This window comes from Podarcis liolepis, assembly GCF_965112155.1.
Source record: "Podarcis liolepis genome assembly, chromosome: 17".
Lineage (NCBI taxonomy): Eukaryota > Metazoa > Chordata > Lepidosauria > Squamata > Lacertidae > Podarcis > Podarcis liolepis.
In genome coordinates, this window is record NC_139571.1 from 8,149,883 (window position 1) to 8,173,036 (window position 23,154).

Sequence of the window (23,154 nt, forward strand, 5' to 3'; positions counted from 1 at the left end):
AAGTTTGCTGACCCCTGGTCTGGAGGCTGCAGGTGGTGCAGAATGCCTGATGGTACCCTGCGCAACAGATCCTGAAAGTGTTGCACTGGCTGCCAGTGAACTACCAGTCCAAATTCACATAAAGCCCTAAATGGCTTGGGGCCCAGGTACCTAAAACAGTGCTTTCCATTTATGGAATGTTTTCCCTAGGGAGGTGCATCTATCTCCCTCATTACTGGCTTTCAGGAAATATTTTAAAACATTCCTGCTGACTCCAGGCATTTGATGACTGAAAGGCACTGTTCCGGGCAACCCTAAGCATACTACTACTGCTACTACTACTACTACTACTACTACTAATTTATTATTTATACCCTGCCCATCTGGCTGGGTTTCCCCAGGCACAATGGGCGACTCCTAACAAAATATTAAAAACACGATAAAACATCAGACATTAAAAACTTCCCTAAATAGGGTTGCCTTCAGATGTCTTCTAAAAGTCAGATAGTTGTTTATTTCCTTGACATCTGATGGGAGGGCGTTCCACAGGGTGGGTGCCACTACCGAGAAGGCCCCCTGCCTGGTTCCCTGTAACTTGGCTTCTCGCAGTGAGGGAACCGCCAGAAGGCCCTTGGAGCTTTGAGAAGCTTTGAGAAGAAAGTGAGAGTTTCCAAGGCATGCTCTGGTTCATGGGGTCACGGAGAGTCGAACACAACTAAGACGATTAAACAAACAAACAAACAAACAAACAAACAAACAACATATCTATCTATCTATCTATCTATCTATCTATCTATCTATCTATCTATCATCTATCTATATCTATCATCTATCTAATCTATCATCTATCTATCTATCTATCTATCTATCTATCTATCTATCTATCTCCATTCTTGCAATCTCCATTCATATAACCCTATTTTTTCCATGTTGAGAATCAAGGAATCAGAGTGGAGAACAGAACAACCTCAGGTCTGGAGAGGACGAGGAAACTGGTTTACCGTTGAGTGCTTCCAGTAGTATACGATCTCCTCCATGTTCTCCAACGGGTTGAGGAGGAAGTGGTCTCGCCACTCATGCCAGTCAATGGTCATGGTGCCATCCTTGTCTATGCTGCAACACACACAAAACAGAGTAGAGTGAGACTGAAGGGGGGGGGAGCCAGGGCACACTGGGACTGGGGGGGGTCAGGGAGGTGGGAGTTCAAAGCAAGGGTAGTGACAGCCTCACCTGTGCAAAATTTTCTCCGCTTGCTGCAGGGAGATGTAAACGCCAAGGCTGTGGAAGGTTTGCTGGATCTCAGACACGTCAATGTGGCCTGCAGCACAAGAAGAGAAGAAAAGAGGATCCATCTGTCTGGAGGAGCCAGGGTGCATCTTAAGCTAATGGGTTAGGAGAAGCTGGGGAGCCAAGAGGGTTCTACAGGGTCCCCAATGGGAGGAAGTGGGATGTGCCCACAGCTTCCTGGGCTGCAGACCTGCAGACGCGCAAAAGGACCTAGTGGGTTTTGAGGGATTTCTTGAAAGGGTGGAAGTGGGTGGGTGAAGGGGTAGCAATTTCGTTGCTGGACCAGGGGTGCATGCTGTCACAGTGGGGAGGGAGACACCATACAGGCATCCATACCAGCCTTCGGGATTCCCACACTGCCAGCGTCCCACCTGGAAGAGAGACAGAGAGGGCTACAGAGGGGGGTGCCATCGCCAGAGGAGAAAGAAGGAAGCCTCCTACAGGAAGGAAGAACTCCCCAATATTTACAGCTCAGAGATGCTGTTGTGTGCGCACACACTGGAGAGGACTATTGCTAACGTGGGGACATGAAGCAGTAAGCATAGTCAGAAGAGGGTACCAGGCAATGAAGAAAGCTGCTGCTGACGATGATGATGATAAAGGTAAAGGTAAAGGGACCCCTGACCATTAGGTCCAGTCGTGACTGACTCTGGGGTTGCGGTGCTCATCTCGCTTTATTGGCCGAGGGAGCCAGCGTACAGCTTCCGGGTCATGTGGTCAGCATGACTAAGCCGCTTCTGGCGAACCAGAGCAACACACAGAAACGCCGTTTACTGATGATGATGATACATGGTTGTTGTTGTTGTTGTTGTTGTTGTTGTTGTTGTTATTACCCCACCCATCTGGCTGGGTATCCCCAGTCACTCCGGGCGGCTCCCAAGAGAGTATTAAAAACAAGATAAAACATCAAACTTTAAAAACTTCCCTAAATAGGGCTGCTTTCAGATGTCTTCTAAAAGTCAGATATAGTCATACCTCAGGTTGAAGCAGCTTCGGGATAAGTATTTTCAGGTTGCGCGCTGTGGCGACCTAGAAGTAACGGAGGGTGTTACTTCCGGGTTTTGCCACTTGCGCATGCGCAGACGGTCAAGATGATGTCACACGCATGCGCAGAAGTGGCGAATTGCGGCCCGCGGACACAGGTTGCATTTGTTGTGGATGTGAATGGGGCTCCGGAACGGATCCTGTTCGCATCCAGAGGTACCACTGGAGTTATTGATCTCTTTGACATCTGATGGGAAGGTGTTCCACAGGGTGGGTGCCACTACCAAGAAGGTCCTCTGCCTGGCTCCCTGTAACCTCACTTCTCGCAGTGAGTGAACCGCCAGAAGGCCCTCGGCGCTGGACCTCAGTGTTTGGGCTGGACGATGGGGGTGGAGACACTCCTTTGGGTATACTGGGTTGAGGCCGTTTAGGGCTTTAAAGGTCAGCACCAACACTTTGAATTGTGCTTGGAAACGTACAGGGAGCCAGTGTAGGTCTTTCAGGTAGCCCTCCCTATAAAGTTGGACTGCAACTCCCATCATCCCTGACTATTGGCTGTAGTGGCTGCGGCTGATGGGAGTACGAGTCTAACACCAGCTGGAGGACTGCAGGCTCCTCATCCCTGCTTCAGATGCAAGCAAAACCAGGAACTTTCTGCAGATACAGAACACTATTAATGCCCGCAGCTGATGTGTTTATTATACAGCTGTCCCTGTATGTATACAGCTTCACAATTAACTTTATTCTACCTGGAGATATAGAAGAAGCGGGAGCATTCATTTTGCTAGGAAAGCACAGGGTAGGAAACTTCCTCATCAGGAAATCCTGATTAAGTTTGTAGCAGGAACCCCCCCCCCCCAATCATTCTGTTTGTACAAACTTCACACACACTCACACTCACACATTACATACGCCACATTTCTGTTATAAATTCATAGAAAAATCAACCATACATCGGATTTGCACTGTTCCATTTTTTTATATTACTCCATATGACAAGGACTATCAAAGGGGGGTGACTTGGTTCTGGTCAGCCATAATCCCTTCACCATCCCAGCACATCCACAGGAGCCCTGCCCAGTTGCTATGTCAACCCAGTGTTTCCCAACCACTGTTCCGCGGCACACTAGTGTGCCGCGAGATGTTGCCTGGTGTGCCGCGGGAAAAATTAAAAAATTCGAAAGTTTTGTTTTTTTTAAAGTCAAATTTTCGATTGGGGCGCCGTCACTAGATGACCCCTGGGGTTCCCTCCCTCCCTCCCGCTCTGCTCCTCCCTCCTCCTCCTCCTCCTCCGGGGAAGCCCTTCCTGGCTCTCGGCCAAGGCTTGGCGGCTGCCACTCACTCACTCGCTCGCCCACCCGTCCCTCCATCCCTGCACCCGGCCTCTCCCCCTCCATCCCCGGCGCGGGGGCTGCCGGGATCCGTAGTCCCCTCACCCTTGGGCTCCGCGCCCGCGCGGGGTGCGTGAACTACGTTTCCCAGCGTGGCCTGGCGGGCCGGCCGTTTTGTTTGAAGCGCTCTTCTCCCGGCCATGGAATGAGCGCAGCGGCGGCGGGCGGGCAGGCAGGGGCTCTTCCGCGCAGCCCCCGCGCAGCCCCCGCGCAGCCTGCCTGCGCTCCCGCGGAGATCGGGCGGCAGGATGGAGCCCGGGGATCCCCGCGGAGGCGGAGCGGCGGAGGCGGAGGCTGCCCCCCAGGTAGGGCTGCGTCGGGGTTTTTTTATTTTTGCAATGCTGCATCCGCGCCGGAGGGGACGCATCGGACCGCGGGGAGACCCCTTGGCGTGCGTGCAAGGCAATGCATGCGTGCAGGCATTGCATGGAGTGCAGTGCAATGCAATGGCAACGCGGCGCCCTGCATGCATGCATGCAACTTCCACCGGCGCTCCGGACTTGGCAGGTGAGGGGGGTCCCCAGTGGGCGGCAGAGAGAGCCGGGAGGGCGAAGGGGAGCCGGGGGGAGCAGCGCTGCTCCCCGAGCCGAGCCCGGGGGGAAACTTCGGCGTCGTTGCGCCGGGTGTTGGAAGCGGAGGCTGGCGGGGGCCCCTCACCTGCAAAACCTGGTCGCCTCTCATATATTTCGTGCATTGCATTCATCGCCCGCTTTCTCCTCCAAGGAGCTCCCGGGGGCGCGCGTGGTTCTCCCCGTGTTATCCTCGCAACAACAGCCCTGCGAGGTGGGTCAGGCGAGTGGCCCAAGGGAGCACCCAGGGATTGTCCTGGCCAGGTGGGGTGATTTGAACCCTGCTCTCTGCCCGGTCTTCGTCCTCATTTAGCCCCCACATGTGCATGACTGTGCATGACTGAGGTTTCCCCCCCTCATCTTGGCTATGGTGTGAGTCTGTGCTGTTAATTAATGGGGTTCTGCCTTCGGAGAAGATGAGCCAGCCCTCAAGGAGGTGATTATGTAATTTGCTAGCAATTCATGTCCCTCCCAGTGTGACGCTGCGCGCTGACGTCACGGGGCTGTAATGGTGGTGTGCCTCGAGATTTTTTTCATGAAACAAGTGTGCCTTTGCCCAAAAAAGGTTGGGAAACACTGTGTCAACCTGATAATCCCAGACAGAAGACAATCAAAATCACAAAGAACTTGCATATGGTAGTGGATTCAGCATGGACTGAAACAAAGGACAATAATCAGATCTTCCCTCTGGGGGCAGGAAACTGCAAACTCCCCTTTGTCTCCTGGAAGTGACTCATGGGCAGGGGGAAAGGAGGAACCAGCCAGGTGACAGGACACTCAGGTTACCACCACAACTCCTCCCTCAACCCCTCCTTTCTGTAATGTATGCATGATGTCAACCCCTTCTGTAATGTATGCATGATGTCAACCCCTCCTTTCTGTAATGTATGCATGATGTTTCTGGGGGTGGGCTTGACCTAGAGGATGGGAATTTCAAAAGTTTTTATAAGGTCTTGCACACCATCTTTCTGGGTCTTTCCTCTCTCTTGCAAGTGAGGGGAACACCCTGTTGCAACAGTTCAATAAAGGCCAAGCCTACAGGCTGCTGTTTTGCTCCAAGTTATCCTGGTTGGTGTCTTTGTTTTTGTCCAAGGGAGCCCTCGGATTTTTCCGGTAACAAGTTCAAACTAACTGATGCTGCCAACAAGTACTGTAAGTCAGAGTCTGTCGATTTCAGTCTCTCTGCTTCCCATTTCCCCCAAAGGCTATGTTTGGTTTGCCAAAATTCCCTATTGGTTTGCTGCAGTCAGTACGACGGAGGAAAAGCTTGAGGCAGGAATGCACAGCATATCCCAAAGGAGGCCTATTTAAAGGGGGGCGGATAAGAAAAAGACTTCACTTGGCCCCTGGGGTCCAGATTAAAAAGAAACTGAGAGATTAAGCTCCGGATAAAAGAGAGGTATGTTGCTTTAGTAAGATACAACAAAATGAAGCGCTCCCCGAGGTTTCCAAATGCTTGAAGAAAGCACAGTGTGTGACTGAAATGGAAAAGCTGGCTGTTCTTGTACAAGAGAGAGGTCATTTAACAATTTCATCAAGAATGATCACATTTGCCCAAGAGATTGGAAAGAATGGTGTATCAGAACTTTGGTAGCACAAAATGTATTATTTGAATTCTGAGTATTAAAGAGGCGCTGCACTGCTAAGTGTCCCTTCCCTTCCTTGCATGCTTTCAGCCTCTGAAATGTGCTTGCTCCTAGAAAGAGGAAGCGCTGCTCACTGATTCTACTTTTGCCCTTGTTGAATAGGTTCTGTATAGTTTCAAAAACCTGCAAAGCCTGTTTGGCCAGAGGTGCGCAGAGGACAAAATAAACGCATGTCCTGTGTACATCTTGGCAAGCAGTGCCTCTCTGGCAGAATGTGGGCCAGGATTTAGATCTTCTGCAATATAGCATATTAAAAGCCTGACCTTAAGCTACAGAAAACATACTGTTTGTAAGACACTGCTGTTTTACTAAATGCAGGTGGACATTGTCTAAAACAAGCACAACAGGGATTTGTCGGACTGAGTTTGTAAGAGTTCTTTTGGCCCTTCATTAGAGTGCAGAACTGTATCAGTTCTGTCCAAAAAGCTCAGTATTTCACTAGGTGATTTCCTAAACTCTGGAAAATAGAGGATCATAGAATAGTAGAGTTCATAGAATTGTAGAGTTGGAAGGGACCCCAAGAGTCATCTAGTCAAACCTTCTGAAATGCAACAATTTTTTGCCCAGCATGGGGCTGTAACCCACAACAACCCTGAGATTAAGAGTTTCATCCTCTATCAACAGAGCTATCCCAAGGAATCAAGTATTTCCCCCTATCTACCTGAAAATTGCTAATTAATGTGTTATTGGTTTTGCATTCGTGGCTTTGCATTTGTGGTTGGCTCTAAACAATAGGACCTTCATATGAAGGACATATAATAAATCTAACAAAAACAACATAAAGGCTGCTTCCTAATTAATCAGAGGAATCTTTTTAGTCACCTAAGTTTTAGTCCAGTTAGGTTAACTGACTAAATATTTAAACTCTTGAGTCCTAATAAAAGTGCATGCCAGTCTTCTGGAAGATGCTCAGGTTCAGGCTTTGGAGAGCATCCAGGGTGTTTTACAGTGGTTGAAGTTTCTGAATAGTCATCTAGGGCAGCCCTGAATAACCTTATTGCAGTTGTCTAGGCTCAAAGCTTTAAAGGCAGGAAAAATGGCTGCCATGGCAGCCATCTAAATCCACTGGATTCTTCTATGTCTACATATTGTTAAATCCAACAAGCACACATATTTTTGGAAGCTAGCTTAAGAGAGATGTGCCTTCTCTAGCAATTATCAGCCTACAGTTGCCTCCACACAAATGTATACACACACAGTGTAAAAGGTACACTGGATAACCACAAAGGGCACTGGGCAACGAGAAATCCTGAAACTACGGCAGGGTGGGGTTGAATAACTGCTGGTTAATGGATCTTTAATAGCCTCCATTTGGATCTGGGCCAAAACCAAAACATCTCCCGGAAACGAAACAAGATCATTATCCACATTATGGTTGTTAGTTTCGGCTGGAGGCTGACCATAGTTTCTTCAACTGAAAGCAGTTTGAAAGAGGGAAGCAAAACTTTTCCCAACCACTTCCAACTTTCTTTAAATCAACAAGCTGTCTCTGGTATCGTGTGTGCACAGAGTCCATACGCTCCAACATTTCTTCAATGAAAATAGGGATGTCCCATTCCATAATGATATTTTTACTATTTATACCCCACACATCTTACTGGGTTGCCCCAGCCACTCTGGGCAGCTTCCAACATATATAAAACCACAATTAAATATTAAACATTAACAAAAACTTCCTTTTACTGTACGGGATTGCCTTCTGACGGCTTGGGAGTTGAATAACTCCATACCCTCCGACATTTCTCCAGTGAAAATAAGGACATCCTAAGGAAAAGTAGGACATTCTGGTATCAAATCAAAACCAGGACAGCTTCACTCAAGTCAGGGATATCCCTGGAAAACAAGGACACTTGGAGGGTCTGAGAGTCTGATGACTGACCCTACAAGTAGTGGACAACCTTTTTGTATACAGTGGTACCTCAGGTTAAGAACTTAATTCATTCTGGAGGTCCATTCTTAACCTGAAACTGTTCTTAACCTGAGATACCACTTTAGCTAATGGGGCCTCATCCTGAAGCAAAGTTCTTAACCCGAGGTACTATTTCTGGGTTAGCGGAGTCTGGAACCTGAAGTGTCTGTAACCTGAAGCATCTGTAACCCGAGGTACCACTGTATTTAAAGGAACAGTCAGTTGTTCTCTGTGCTCTTGTTCTCCTCCTCCTCTTTTCCTTCTTCATTCTAATGCCTTTCTTCTCTTACTTTCCCTTTAGGGCAATATTACAGATGTCTACTGCATGTTGCAGAGTCAGCCAAGAGTTGCAAGGTCACAGCAGGACAGGTGGGATCAGATGGGCTTATGATTTATTTAATAATGGGACAAAGGCTTGTTTCAATAAGTCTTTTGAGCTGTGCCTCTCTCTCCACGCCCCCTCCTATGAGTCTTTAAACCTGTGTTTTTGGGTTTTTTTAAAGGAACAGACAGATTAATGGAGAACAAGGCTATCAGTGGCTTGTAACCTCCGTGGCTGTATTGTATACCAGTTGTCAAGAACCACAAGTGGGGCAATGGCTGCTGCCTTAGGCATCTGGTGCCTTAGGCATCCCTTAGGCATCTAGTTGGCTACTGTGGCAACAGGATGCCGGACTACACGGGCCTGGGGGCTTTTCCTATCTCCAAGTAGACAGAACTGCCCATTTATGGCCTCTGGCCCTCTCCCTGGAGTTCTGGCTAGGCAGGAAGACTCGCTGAACAGGAGATGCAGGTGGTCATCTTGTTGAAACAAGCCCCCTTCAGACATGTTTTGGAAGAAACGGAATAGTTTTTGAACTGATTGTACTAGATGCAGGAAGGAGAGGCTTGGCAAAAGCAGTCTGGTGCATTCCAGATTTTTGTCGGACGCCACTAGGGCTTGCAGCACTCACTGACTTCGCGGTCTGTGCTCTCTCCAAGCTTTCGGCTTTGTCCCAAACATTGACCTGCCATCTGGTACGTTTAACAGCCCACTTTTCAAGTCTACCCTGTGCTCTAAAGGGGCTCTGAATCAGAAGCAGCAGGATCGCCAGTGGTGGTTTTTCACGTTGCCTCTCCTCCCCTGCCTTTTAACAGCGAAGCTTTGCCCCTCAGCGCCTGTGAAAGCTTCGCCTGCATAATGTCTGCCTTTCAAAAGGCAAGACTGGTTTACTACTGTATAGCTGTGAACCCAAGCTGTAACACTTTACAGTGGTACCTTGGGTTACATACGCTTCAGGTTACATATGCTTCAGGTTACAGACTCCACTAACCCAGAAATAGTACCTTGGGTTAAGAACCTTGCTTCAGGATGAGAACAGAAATCATGCTCTGGTGGCACGGCGTCAGCAGGAGGCCCCTTTAGCTAAAGTGGTGCTTCAGGTTAAGAACAGTTTCAGGTTAAGAACGGACCTCCAGAACGAATTAAGTACTTAACCCGAGATACCACTGTACATGAAATCACAATCAGAGGAAAGGGGGGGGGGAGGAAAGGCTAAGAAGGAAGACCCCAAAGTAGTAGGAACACATATATTCCCCATGGCCCCATGGCAATTTCCACTTCATAAAAAAGGTCATTGCCAGTCAGTTGTGGATTGTGAAGAGTGTGACCCTCATTCCTGTTGCAACAAAGAGCCCTTCTCTCATCTCCTCAAGCATCACTTGACACATTGTCAAGGGCATTTTCTGTCCCCGTGTGGTGGTCATCCTGTATATGGAGGGGGTCTTATCCCATGGAGAAGTGGGAATCAATCCAAGTGGAAGTCCACTCTGTGTACTGCATACAGCCATTCAATGCGGCCTTCACATGGCGGCTGTAATATGAAGCAGAAGCAGACTTGGCGCACGCACACACACACACACACACACACACACACACACACACACACACTCCATGTGTAGGTTCCTTGCTTGGCCAAGTCTGGGAGCAACTCAAAGCTTAAGATCATAAACCACCCCCACAGTGCAAAGTGAACACACGAAAAACTCACTGTACAAATATTAGCTTCACTCATGTGATCCACCTTCCACCTGCTCTATCTTCCACAGGAAATGCTGTTGAGGCACACAGTCTCCAGGTGTATGACTGAGGGCTTTGTATCCCTCTGCCCTATTTGTGGAGGGTGGGGGCAGGAAGAATGTGGACAATTCAGGGCTTGCTGTCATGCCCCCACGATACAGAGGACTTTGATTCCAGGGCCAGATATGAGCCAGCTCTGAGATGACTTGCTAAACCAGGGGTCTGCAACCTTTAAGACAAAAAGAGCCACTTGGACCCGTTTCCGAAGAAAAAACAACAACTGGGAGCCGCAAAACCATTGCAACATTTAAAACACATATATCTCTGGAGCCGCGATCTGACAGCGGGCAGGAAGGTGACGTCGGGGCGGTGTGTGACTAACGCACGCACCGCCCCCATGCGACGTCACAGCCAGTACAGTGTCCGCCACAGTGGGGAGTGTCAGGGTGCACAATGCGCCTCCTCCCCTCGCTAGTATCCGCCCCGGAGCCGCGGCAAAGGTGTCAAAGAGCCACATGCGGCTCCGGAGCCGCAGGTTGCAGACCCCTGTGCTAAACCAACCAGTCCCCAAGCTGGATCAGTCCCTTTGGAACCTCCACTAATGATGGCAACCTTGGGCCTGAAGGGGCCAAATGAGAGCCTCTCTAGCCACCCCTCAGGACTTTTCCTCCTCTTCCCAGGTCACGTGCCTCAGCACCCCTGCTTTGCACCCTCCTTGAGTGCTTTTGCCGGGTTAAAATGTGTCCTTGAACTCTGACAATGCCTCTTGCTTGAGGACAGGGCCGGCCCAGACATGAGGCAAGGTGAGGCAGTTGCTTCAGGGCAGCAGGCTCCAGAAAACTGGGAGAAGTGGCAGATCCGCCTTCTGCGCTTGTCGGCCCCCTCCTCCTCTGCCCACTGCCACATGGTGGGGGGCAGGGGCATAAGAGTGGGTACATGACTGGCACACAGTCCCCCCCCCCATTTTCTGGTTTGCCTCTAGCGGCAAAATGCCCAGGGCCCCACTTGAGGAGCGTGTGAAAACCAGCCACCTGGTACAAAGGTAAATTGACATTTCTGGCTTTGCCTATTTTTGCCTCTGGTCCCGCCCACCACAGGGATTTGGCGCCCAGAAGGGAACGTGAAGAAGGTACCCCTCTCCTGGCTTCCACAAGGATCATGCGCCATGCCTCAGAGTATAAGACACAGGCCTGGGAGTTCCTTCTGACTTGGCCATAATGGGAGGAAAAGGCACCCGTGCAGGCAGTTGTGTAGCGTGGGGGGTGCAGGGGGGGGCCGGCCGCACCGGGCGCACCATCTGGGGGGGGCGCGCTCGCACTTGCAGCTCTCTGCCCCTACCTGGCTCACGGGTTAGGGGGCGCAAATTACTTGCCTTGCCCCGGGTGCTGACAACCCACGCTACGCCACTGCGTGCAGAGTCTGGCATTCGGGTGTGTCTCATGCATCTATCATTTACAGTCATCTGGTAGGAATTGGAAAGAGCTTCAGGAGGCAAGGCCACCCACTCCTTGGGGCAGAGACTGCCAAGGAGGGAGGCCAGCCATGCCTGGGTTTTGTCTTGGAGCCGTCAAACAGGCGTCCTTTATTCAAGGCTGTGGAACAGAACAGGCACTTCCCGGCTCTCTTCAGCCTCACGGAACATAAATTCCTATGCTCTTTATCCCTGCGCCTCCATCTTTTCTGACATGCAGCTAGCACAAGTGAGTCCCAAATGGAGGAAGTTATAGGTCATTATTCGATCTGCGTTTCTTAACTGGTCCCTGCAAGGAATGCACAGCATGGCCCACATTTTAAGGCACACTATCTGGAGTTGGGGTGGGGAAGCTTGTGCAAACTGAGTTAAGCTGATGATAGGCTGAAAGGAAATAGGGAGCTTTGCAGTTAGGTCTTCTTGTTCCAGGATTGGGGTGGGGGCCCAGGGGGAGGGGAAGAATAGTCATGAACCTTCCCGTGACTGGTATAGCCTTATAGATGGCAGGATTCAATTCTAAAATATTTTACTTTCAACTATCGTCAGCCAGGGACTATTTGGCCACAATTTAAAATGTGGTGACACTTAACTGATGAGTTCCTGGTGTTTTATTTCTTTATTTTTCATTAAAATAAATCAGAACCTCATTTATTATTAAAAAAAAGAGGGGGGGAGGTAGCCAGGGAGGGGTCTACCCAGTCTGTTGTGGGAGAAACAGGAAGGTGTGGGAAAGGGCAGTGTTTGCATGATTGTAGATTTAGTTAGGACAACCACTGTGGTGTAGGGGTTAGACTAGAGGGTCAGATTAGGACCAGCCTTTCCTTTGTGCACTCATAATGTTTTGTGCTCAGGATGGTAACAGGGCAGTTACATGCAATTCCACTTTCAATACTCTTTGTACCTGCAAAGGTTTCACGGAGACCACACCGCTTCGTTTCCTGTCATAACATCCTAGCCACCCAGAGTGACCGGGCAACTCAGCCAAATGGGCAGAGTATAAATAATAAAAAACTATTGAAATTACAAATTATTCCTGCTGAAAGCCTGTAGCTTTTTATACCAAAAAATGTGTTTTGTTCCACTTCTTTTGTCCCATAGCTCAAGAGCGTCCCTCCAGGCAACGATAATGCAGTAACACTGGAGGGACATTGCAGAACATCCCACAAAGTGAAATGGTTCAGGGTCAATCTACCACTAATCCACTGCATCAATGGCATGCTGTGGATGATACTTGCTAAAAACAACAGTCTGAAGGAGCGCTCAATTCTGTACTCAGCCGTGAAGCAAACAAGGGTCAACTTGGGCCAGTTACCATCGCTGAGGATGGCCTACCTCACAGAGTGGTTGTGAGGAGAAATTGGGGAAGGGGAGTTCTATGCATGCTAGCTTATGCTTCTCGAAGGAAACATGTTATAGGAATTCAAAGGTCTTAAATAAAATAAATGTTAAGAAATGTACAAGGCAAACACATACATAAGTATATAACCATGTGTCTGAAATAGTGCAGGAGAACAATCCTGAAGCCATTTTGACTCTCCCAAATTGGCCTCAAATATTTCTCTGCAAGGAGGAAGGAAATGGGAAAAGCTTTCTTTGAACTGTAGGGGCTTACACCTCCCTGTAAATACAGTCTGGCAAGTATCTGTTAAGCTGAACACACTATCAATATGCGTAAGAGATTCAGGAACTAAGTATTTACCACCTCAAAGGAATGGCCAGGCTACCCAGAAAAGGAAATCAAATAATAAGGCGTTATCAGGTATCCTGGCAGACAGGAGAGAAGCAACACACTCAAATTTCTGCTGGGGACCACCTCTTTCTGTGACATATGTATGATGTTTTGGGGGGGTGGTCCTGAGCTACAGGGTAGGCAATTTCAAAAGTCTATATAAGAACTTGCACACCAATGTTCTGGGTTCCTCTCCTCCCTTCCTGCGTGGGGGGAGTGGGGGACCCTGTTGCAAAAATTTAATAAAGATCAGGCTTACTAGCTGCTTTGCTTCTCAATTTTCTCTGGTTGGCCTCTGTTATTTTCTCCTACCGATAGAGAACCTACTTAAGGACTCTATACGGGCTCTTAAAGGGACCCTGGATGATTAGATCCAGTCGTGGCCGACTCTGGGGTTGCGGCGCTCATCTCGCTTTATTGGCCGAGGGAGACGGTGTTTGTCCGCAGACAGATTCTGGGTCATGTGGCCAGCATGACTAAGCCGCTTCTGGCGAAACAGAGCAGAGCACGGAAATGCCGTTTACTTTCCTGCCACAGTGGTACCTATTTATCTACTTGCACTTTGACGTGCTTTCAAACTGCTAGGTTGGCAGGAATACGGGCTCTTAGATACCCCATAAGCAGTATTTTTCTTCTAACACACAGGATGCAAATGTAACAAAGTAAGTGAAAGTGTGTTTCAGGGAAAGCAGCCAAGTCACAAGGAGTCTAAAGGGTATTTGTAGCAACATCTTTACAAAACTGGTTTTCGTAAGCCTCAGGGTAAAACCTTGTGGCCTCAAGAATGGAGTGCGCATGCCATAAATAAATAAAAGAACAAGTGAGCAAATAAGTTTTCATTCCAGGCTGCAGCAGAGGTTGGGCTAGAAGCAGCTGGAGGTGCTTTCATACCATCATGGTTGCGGTCCAGGCTGTGAAACATCAGCAGCAGTTTGCGTTCGCGCTCCTGGAGGTAGCGGGCAAATTCCTCGAAATTAAGCTCCCCGTCATGGTCTGTATCACCCTCTCGTAGGATATCCTGCAGGCAGGGGAAGTAAAAGTGGGTTTTAGAAGGCGAGCACTGAGTTGCAGTCTTAACAATGCAGTCCAAAGAAAGGGAGAAGCACTGTTTTAGAACATCTGCAAAGCCACTGCATGAGGAAGGTATTCTACTAGGTGGTTGTTTGTCGGATTACAGAACTCAGCCCACTTCTTGCACCATAGATGATTAACTTTACCTGCGGATGTTGGAGCCGAGACAATACATAGCTGACAAGAGACGTAGGTGGGGAGGATTGTATTTAAGGAGTGCATGTATTTATTTTCATTGCAAGAATTTGCACAAGTACTTGAGATAAAGGGTGCAGATGCCAGAGCAACCACCATTAGGAATTAGTGCGTCTACGTTGATTAGGTGGCCATGAAAATACCACAAATATATTCTGTGCAGTTTGGTACAATGGCATGTAACTTTGACAGAGCACTCGTGTCCAAGTGCTTCCCATATCGTATATTATTATAATCCCTGCAACAAACCAGGAAGGTAGGATTTATCATCCCCCATATTGCAGATCGGGGGTGGGGCAGGGCGAGGCTGAAAAGGGAAATGACCTGCTTATTGCCACAAATAGCAGAGGTGAGATCTGAACCGTACTTCCAGACTTGTGGCTTTCCCCCTTTGGCACTTTGCCACACTGGCTTTCGTGAGGTCGGTTCAAAAGAGTGCAAGTGAGAGTCTGTAAAATATAAACAGAAAATGCCTCTGAGAAGGCTTCTTCCTGGCATGCCAGTTTTCTAAGTGGAAGGAATTGCTTCTGTGTGGAAGAGCACCCCATCACCAGTGGGCTGGAAGTGGTTTGGCATTCCTAAATATGGTGGGCAGGAAGAGGGGGAGAAGGAAGTCCTTTGGGATCAGAGACCTTGCTGGAAAGTCTCTATGGAAAGCAGGGGAGGGCATATTTGGTAGCAACATCACCCATTAGTCCATGGGTAGGCAAATTAATCGCCTTCTACCAGTAAATCCGGCCCACAGACAGTCCAGGAATCAGCTTGTTTTTACATGAGTAGAATGTGTCCTTTTATTTAAAATGCATCTCTGGGTTATTTGTGGGGCATAGATATTCGTTCTCCCCTCCCCCAATATAGTCCAGCCCCCCACAAGGTCTGAGGGACAGTGGACCGGCCCCTGCTGAAAAAGTTTGCTGACCCCTGCGATTAATTTGTTCCCCCTTACACTCTGTCTCACATATTTTCACCGATCGCTCTCACTTGATATATGTTTGTCTATGAGCCAAGAGGGTTAGATTAGAAGAAACATGAGCCCGAAAATCATTTAACTGGACAAGGCCAAACAAACTTGTTGCATGTTTTCTCTCCCCCCCACCCTCTCACACAGCCAGGCTGTCCTCTGCTTGGCCCTTTAGCAGGCTCTGTCCTTCTTTTATTCTCGTTCTCAAGAGGGCATGATAACATGATAAATTTCCCTTGTTTTAATTTAAGCAGCACAAAATGCTGGAAGATGTTCCAAATTCTTGTAAAGAAAAGGTAAAGGGACCCCTGACCATTAGGTCCAGTTGTGGCCGACTCTGGGGTTGCGGCGCTCATCTCGCTTTATTGGTCGAGGGAGCCGGCGTACAGCTTCCGGGTCATGTGGCCAGCATGACCAATCCACTTCTGGAGAACCAGAGCAGCACACAAAAATGCTGTTTACCTTCCTGCCAGAGCGGTACCTATTTATCTACTTGCACTTTGACATGCTTTCGAACTGCTAGGTTGGCAGGAGCAGGGACCGAGCAACGGGAGCTCACTCAGTCACGGGGATTCGAACCACCAACCTTCTGATTGGCAAGTCCTAGGCTCTGTGGTTTAACCCACAGCACCACCTGCGTCCCACCGAATTCTTACTGAAGCCCTATTCAGACAACACATCAGTGTATTCAATGGCACAGGGGTGGGTGGGATCACACCATGTGCCTCTTTTACAAGGCTGTTCTACGCTTCAAAAGAATGCATGGGCGGCGGAGGGCTAATGGGAGTTAAGAGTCCAAGAATATATGGAGGGCTGCAGGTTCTCTGGTCCTGAGTAAAGGTATGAATTGAAAATGCTGCAAAAGGTTTTGAAGGTTGTGGACCAACATAATACATCATTTTATCTCCTCTGATACAGCAGAGACAGGGTAACGTTAAATAAAATGCTCTTTGAACTAGACGGGCATCTCTTGCGCAATGCATCTTATCATGGAACTTTGAAGTGTCAGGCATAGCCCTACTGGCTTTAGCCCAAACGTAGCAGAGTTTTCCTGCACAGCGAAGAAGCTAGTTGCGGCGGTAATGACTAGTCAGCTAGACTCAGAATAACTATTTACAGGATTTATTAAAAGGAAAAAATAAAACCAGCAGAGTTTCTGCATACAAATAAAAGCAAAATAAATCCTTTCTTTCTTTCTCTCTCTCTCAAAACCATACACAGCACTTCTAACTCCTAACACACCTCACACCAAACTGTGCTAGCAATCCTAGATAACAGAGTTGAGTGCTGCTCGTTAACCAATCAGAGTGAGTAGTTTCTAGGTCAAGCAGACCTGGGCTTTCTGCCAAGAGTAAATTGACACCAGCTTGAGTTAATTGGTGAAGCTAGAATCTGCAAGTTTCCCACGAGAACCAATTAACAGAAACTGAACACCCCCTCACAGATTCTGCTGAACAATTAACACCAAATACACCTATGTAGGAGATTATTTTTCCAGCAAACCTAAACCCTTGCACATTCGCTTGTTCTTTATCTTTGCCAATGGTTTAGTTAATACATCTGCTACATTTTCTTCACTTGATACATAAGTACAGGTGATTACATTGTCCTGTACACAGCAACGTACATTTTGGTATTTTACAGAGATATGTTTGGAACGCGATTTGAAACCCTCTGTTTTACTTAAGGTTATACAAGCTTGATTATCAATGTAAACTTGTACTGGTTCTCCACAATTCACATTTAAATCTGCTAACAAATGCTTGAAATAAATCACCTCGTTGCACAATTCACTCAATGCGGCATACTCTGATTCCGTTGATGACACACTTACAACGTCTTGCTTGCGTGACCGCCAGCTGATTAAAGCTCCACCGACCATTATGACTAGTCCTGTGACAGATTTTCTATCTGGCAAATTTCCCCAGTCACTATCACAGTAGCAACTCAACATTTCATCCTCTGAAGAATTTAATTGTAACATATAGCCAATTGTCTGCTTGAGGTATCTCAGAACTTGTTTTACCCCTTTCCAGGCATTTAGTGTGGGTTTTGAGACCAATCTACTTAATATGCCTACTGCGTAGCTAATATCAGGTCTGGACCACTGTGCTAGATACAATAAACTTCCAATTACAGAGTGATATACATCAGGATGTTCAAATTCAGGACTCTCATCTATATGAAGTGTTTTTATGAAACCTGGATCCATAGGCACCGCTGCCCCTTTGCAACCCTGCATCCTGTATGTAGTCAGTAGTTGTTTAACTTTGTTCTGCTGACTAATTAGGCAGCTGCCATCTTGGGCCCAGCACACTTCCAACCCTAGATATGTCCTAACCGGGCCTAAGTCCTTCACTTTGAACTTACTGGACAATTGCTTGGCAAACCTTTTAGTTTGTTTATCTGTTTTGCAGGCATACAATACGTCATCTACATAAATCAGACAAAACTCTTGATCACTGCCTGTACCACGTACATAAACACAATTGTCAGCTGTACTCTGCTTAAAACCAAATGACACTAAGGCCTCATGGAAACATTTGTTCCAAGATCTTGCAGCCTGTTTGAGACCATATAGAGCTTTGTTTAATTTTAACACTCTATTGGAACCTGTCTCATAACCAGGCGGTTCGGCTAGATACAGGTTTTCTGATATTGGTGCATGTAAATATGCAGTCTGGATATCAAAATGGTTTAACAGGAGTTTTCTCTTTGCTCCAAGCGTTAAAATCAGCCTTACACTGTCCCCCTTAGCAGTAGGGGAAAAAGTTTCGTCATAATCTTTTCCAGGCCTCTGAGAATATCCTTGAGCCACTAAACGAGCTTTGTATTTGTACTCTCCTGTCACCAGAGGTTTAAGTTTGTACACCCACCTGCAGCCTACAATCTTTGCCCCCTCAGGCGCTGCTACTGGTGTAAAAACCTTGTGCTCATTGAGAGAGGACATCTCTTCCTCCATTGCCTGTTTCCAGAGCTCTGCCTCCTCTTTTGGTAACTTTAACACCTCCTGAAAACTCTTGGGTTCTGCAATTACACTAAACACATTTGCAGTATCTGGGGAAAAACGCACCGGAGGCACTCCTTTGTTTTGTCTTTTAGATCTTCTGGGAGAAAATTTTTCTTCTGACCCACTTTCCTCCTCAGAACTACGACCTCTCTTTTGTTGCTTAGCAACTGGTCTTTGGCTAACTCCACTTTCTTGAGAGCTCTTATCTGAACTTTCCTCCCCCTCAGACTCTGATTCTCTGTGTCTACCTTCAGAGTCAAGGAGCTCCTGGGAAGGTTCAAACCAAACCTCAGTATTGGCATGTAGTCTCTCCCAGCCACTATGTTCACAAAAACTGGCATTCCTGGAGATCACAATGCCATTTGTCCCTTCAGCAAAGCGGAAACCTTTTCCCAGCTCCTGGTAACCCACAAACACTAATTGTTTGGTCTTAGGATCTCCCTTCTTTCTCATTTGTTTCGGAATCAATACCCAGGCTTTTGATCCAAACACATGCAAATGGTCAATTTTAGGTTTTTTCTGAAACAATTTAAAGTACGGGGTTGTACCTATTGTTTGATGAAAGAGCCTATTTTGGAGATAACACGCGGTGAGCATGCTCTCCCCCCAATAAGACATGGGCAAATCAGCATCATCAAGCATGGCAAACATCATATTTTGTAAAGATCTGTTTTTTCGTTCTGCAACGCCATTCTCCTCTGGGGAAAAAACGTTCGTTTTTCTATGCCCAATGCCACGCTTTTGTAACCAATCTTTAAAGGCATTTGACATAAATTCGCCACCTCTGTCCGTCTGAATCCTTTTGAGTTTAATGGACAGAAATCTTTCCACAGATGCCACCCAGCCTTTAAACTTAGTGAACACGTCACCCTTATTCTTCATGGGAAAAACCCAGGAGTAACGCGTGGCGTCATCCACAATTGTTAGTGAAAAGCGCGATCCACCCCTGCTTACAGCAAATGGACCAATTACGTCCATGTGAACCAGCTGTAGCGGTGACTCACTAACTCTGTCATTTCTGGGGTAAGAGACTCTGTGGGTTTTAACCTTTTTACACACATTACAATCAAGGTACTTGTTACAACTCTTTAAATCACCCCCATCAGCCAATTCAGACATTTTTAGTACACTTTTCCAGCAAGCATGTCCCATTTTCCTATGCAATAAGTGCACACAGTTGTCATGTATAGCTTTGTTATTCACTGCAGGCTGAGATTTACTGACTACTGCTGCAACTTGAGATCCTGCTTTAAGCCAAAACAAGCCTCCCTCTGACTTAGCAGTGCCTAAAATCTCACCAGCCTTCTTAATAATGCAACTGTCTCCTTCAAAATACACTTTAAACCCAGCTTTTAGCAAACAATCTACAGACATCAGATTGCTCCTTAATGACGGCACACAAAGTACATTTTGCAGGCATTCACGAAGACAAGGAACAAAAACTGCACCCCCCGAAATCACTTCGGAAGTACTTCCGTCTGCTAGAGCCACCTGGCTGCGCTGTGCTGAGTTCTTGGAAACAAACAATTCATCTGAATTTACGATGTGGCGAGATGCTCCCGAATCGACCACCCAGACAGCTTGTTTCTCATCAGCAATCTTGACCTTGGCGGTCACCAGCTGAGCCGACTGTTTTTGTTTGAAGAATTTCCTTTTACGCTGCTGCTGCTGCTGATCTCGTCTCTGCTCCTGCACCGGCAACTGAGACTTGACCAACTCCGGACATTGTCGTTTTAGATGCGCTGAAGACCCACATCGGAAACAACGCCTAACAGCAAACGCTGACTCCTCACCAGTACGCTGCTTTTGCTTCACCTCTGGCACGGCATGAGAACTCCTTCCAAACCGCCCACCTGTAGAAGCCTCTGCAGCCACCGACCTTTCTTGCCTCTTCTGCCATTCTTCAATCAAACGCCCAGTAACGTAACTGACTGATAAATCACGCTCCTGTATGCCTTCTAGAGACAAAACTAAATTATCCCAGCTTTCCGGGAGAGAACTCAAAATAATAGCCACCTTCTCCTGCTGGTCTAACGCACAGTCTCTTTCCTGGAGCGCAGCAAACTTTAACTGTAAACTGTGTAGGTGTTCCTGCATTGTAACCCCAGGCTGTAACATTGCCTTGTAGAATGCCTTGCGAATGAACAGCTTGGAAACCGCTGTCTCACGCACATGGAGTTCTTTAAGTGCTTGCCACACACCTCTAGCTGTCTTGATTCCCCTCACATACGGCAACTGGGAATCTTCCAGCCCCAAGACAATTGTGGCCCTTGCTCTTTGGTCTTTATCGAGGTCTTCATCATCAGGCTTCGCAGGAAACTTACTCACCACTTGCCAGAGACGATCCCTCTGCAGCACTGCCTGCATGCGTTCCGACCACAGCAAGTAATTGGAGTCATTCAGACGCTCAAAAGCCATCTGAACTGGTTGTGAGGCCATCTTGAGAGCGATGTCCCTGGAACCCGGAACCAGCTACTCACGACCACCGAGAGAGAAAACAGGAACCACAGCACCCAGCACTCACACGCTGCAGCTGTTGTCCTTGTGTCCACTGTGTCACCAGCTCACCACAGTCAGGAACCAGCCAGTGTCCATCTGCTGCACCAACAGGAACAACAACTTCTGGAACTACTGGAACCAACACCGTTGATGCTGACACCACCACAACTCAGGCTGGCAGCACAATGCCCATAACCTCATGGAACTTTGAAGTGTCAGGCATAGCCCTACTGGCTTTAGCCCAAACGTAGCAGAGTTTTCCTGCACAGCGAAGAAGCTAGTTGCGGCGGTAATGACTAGTCAGCTAGACTCAGAATAACTATTTACAGGATTTATTAAAAGGAAAAAATAAAACCAGCAGAGTTTCTGCATACAAATAAAAGCAAAATAAATCCTTTCTTTCTTTCTCTCTCTCTCAAAACCATACACAGCACTTCTAACTCCTAACACACCTCACACCAAACTGTGCTAGCAATCCTAGATAACAGAGTTGAGTGCTGCTCGTTAACCAATCAGAGTGAGTAGTTTCTAGGTCAAGCAGACCTGGGCTTTCTGCCAAGAGTAAATTGACACCAGCTTGAGTTAATTGGTGAAGCTAGAATCTGCAAGTTTCCCACGAGAACCAATTAACAGAAACTGAACATCTTATGCAATAAACACAGGAGAGAAACTATATTTACGTTCAGGACTTCCAGGAAAGCTTCAGCACTGGCTTGCTGGAGTCTAAACCAGAACAGTTAAGAACAGTTAATGAGAAATCTAGAAAAAGAGCACCACCAGGGACCAGTTTCTATCTCCAGATACCATCTCATGAAACTGTATCTTCACAGCAAGTGTCACATTATTAAGAACTGTGCCTTTTCCTTGATGTTTGAAGCTGGTGATGTTTGCCTGCCTTGCCAGCTCCTTCTTTGATCCTATTTTTCCTGTGGCAGTTCTTAACATTCTGAATGCCCAAACCTTCAACTCCTTCTGCAGACTTTCTCTTATTGTTCTCTGCTGCTACAGTGGTACCTCGGGTTAAGAACTTAATTCGTTCTGGAGGTCTGTTCTTAACCCGAGGTACCACTGTAGCTAATGGGGCCTCCCGCTGCCGCCACCACGCGATTTCTGTTCTCATCCTGAAGCAAAGTTCTATTTCTGGGTAAGCAGAGTCTGTAACCTGAAGCATATGCAACCTGAAGCGTCTGTAACCCGAGGTACCACTGTACTTCACAAAGCAACCTCTTTTCCTCGTTTACATCCCATGCCTTGTCCTTCCAGGCATCCTTCCTCCCCTTCAACACCAGCTGAGTGATCATGCAAATAACCAAAGCTCCAGGTGGCAGCAAACTAAACATTTGCCAGGGAACCTAGTCCAGCAGTGGGTCCATCACCCCAAGGGCACTGCCATTCTCATTCCACAGAAAAGCTCCCAGGGCAGCTTAGAACAATGTGAGATTTCTCTATACGCTCCTTCTCTTTCAGATTAAAGTCTCTTCCTGCCCACCCCCAAATCCTGAATCTGGCACTGAATCAGGCATTATGCTTTCTTGTTACAAAAATATGGCCTAATAATCTGTAGAGATCTGGCACAGACATAATTTGATACATGAAGAAACCTGGCCTGCGATTAGTATACTTCATAAATCTGGACTTGCATAAGAAACACTCATTTTGCTCAGGTGACCAGTTTTCCATAGGGGGAGCCAAGGAATGAAGTTTGCAGGAGGGGGCAGGGATACATCTGGCCCCCAGAGCACAAGGACAGGTATTTCTACAAGCCCGCGTCATGTCCCTTACTGTGCTCCATTTTGTGAATTGAGAATAGAAGCCAGGATTCTTAACTCCAAATGCTTTCTGCCATTCGTAGCAGAGTGGGTGTTTCAGTACATTCATATGACCAGCCAGGGCAGAACTGGGAGCCAGGCAGAGCGAAGGAATGTAAACACAGCAGTATGAAAATAGCCCAGCACCACGTGCTTTGAACAAATTTGTAGAAGCATTTAAGGGCTCAAGAGCAGAGCTTTTCAGGCTAGGTATCCTAGTTCCACCCATCCTTCCATTCCAGGTTTTTGTTGTTTTTAACCACATGCTCTCCTTTCTACAAAACTGATCGGGTAGCACACAATTCCAACATCCATTCACCCAAGGCCTGGGATTTCATAGCCTCGGACGAAACAAGATGAAATATAAAGGTCTTAGCATCAGGACAACCGCACAACTGGTGCCCCTGTGATGAATCCAGCTTCAGCATAGCAGCTAACACTGGTGGCTGTCAAAGAATAACATTCTCTCCATTCATTTCATTCTCCTGCAGGGTAGATAGCGAGTCACCATGGATGCTACTGCCTGATGAAGGTTATGCAGAGGCAGGATGAACAGTGGGTTGATGCTGCTTCTCCCTTAATAATA

General features: G+C 47.4%; 1 protein-coding gene and 1 long non-coding RNA gene across 3 annotated transcripts in view; one reads left to right on the forward strand and one right to left on the reverse strand.

Annotated features, from left to right (window-relative positions):
* Nucleotides 1-23,154, reverse strand: part of LOC310696914 (mitochondrial adenyl nucleotide antiporter SLC25A23-like) — a 58,148-nt gene that overhangs the window by 18,512 nt on the left and 16,482 nt on the right. For both annotated transcript variants that reach the window (XR_014520786.1, XM_083483104.1), the window contains exons 2-4: nt 13,916-14,042; nt 1,210-1,297; nt 981-1,092 (exon numbers count right to left, since the gene is read on the reverse strand). Coding sequence is in view for 1 of the 2 variants with exons in the window: in XM_083483104.1 (XP_083339230.1) it covers nt 981-1,092; nt 1,210-1,297; nt 13,916-14,042 (327 nt within the window). In the remaining variant the exon portion in view is untranslated. The remainder of the gene's footprint in view (nt 1-980; nt 1,093-1,209; nt 1,298-13,915; nt 14,043-23,154) is intronic.
* Nucleotides 5,335-23,150, forward strand: LOC310697046. The gene is made up of 3 exons (XR_014520902.1): nt 5,335-8,134; nt 12,394-12,470; nt 23,060-23,150. It is a non-coding gene; the product is annotated as an uncharacterized lncRNA (long non-coding RNA).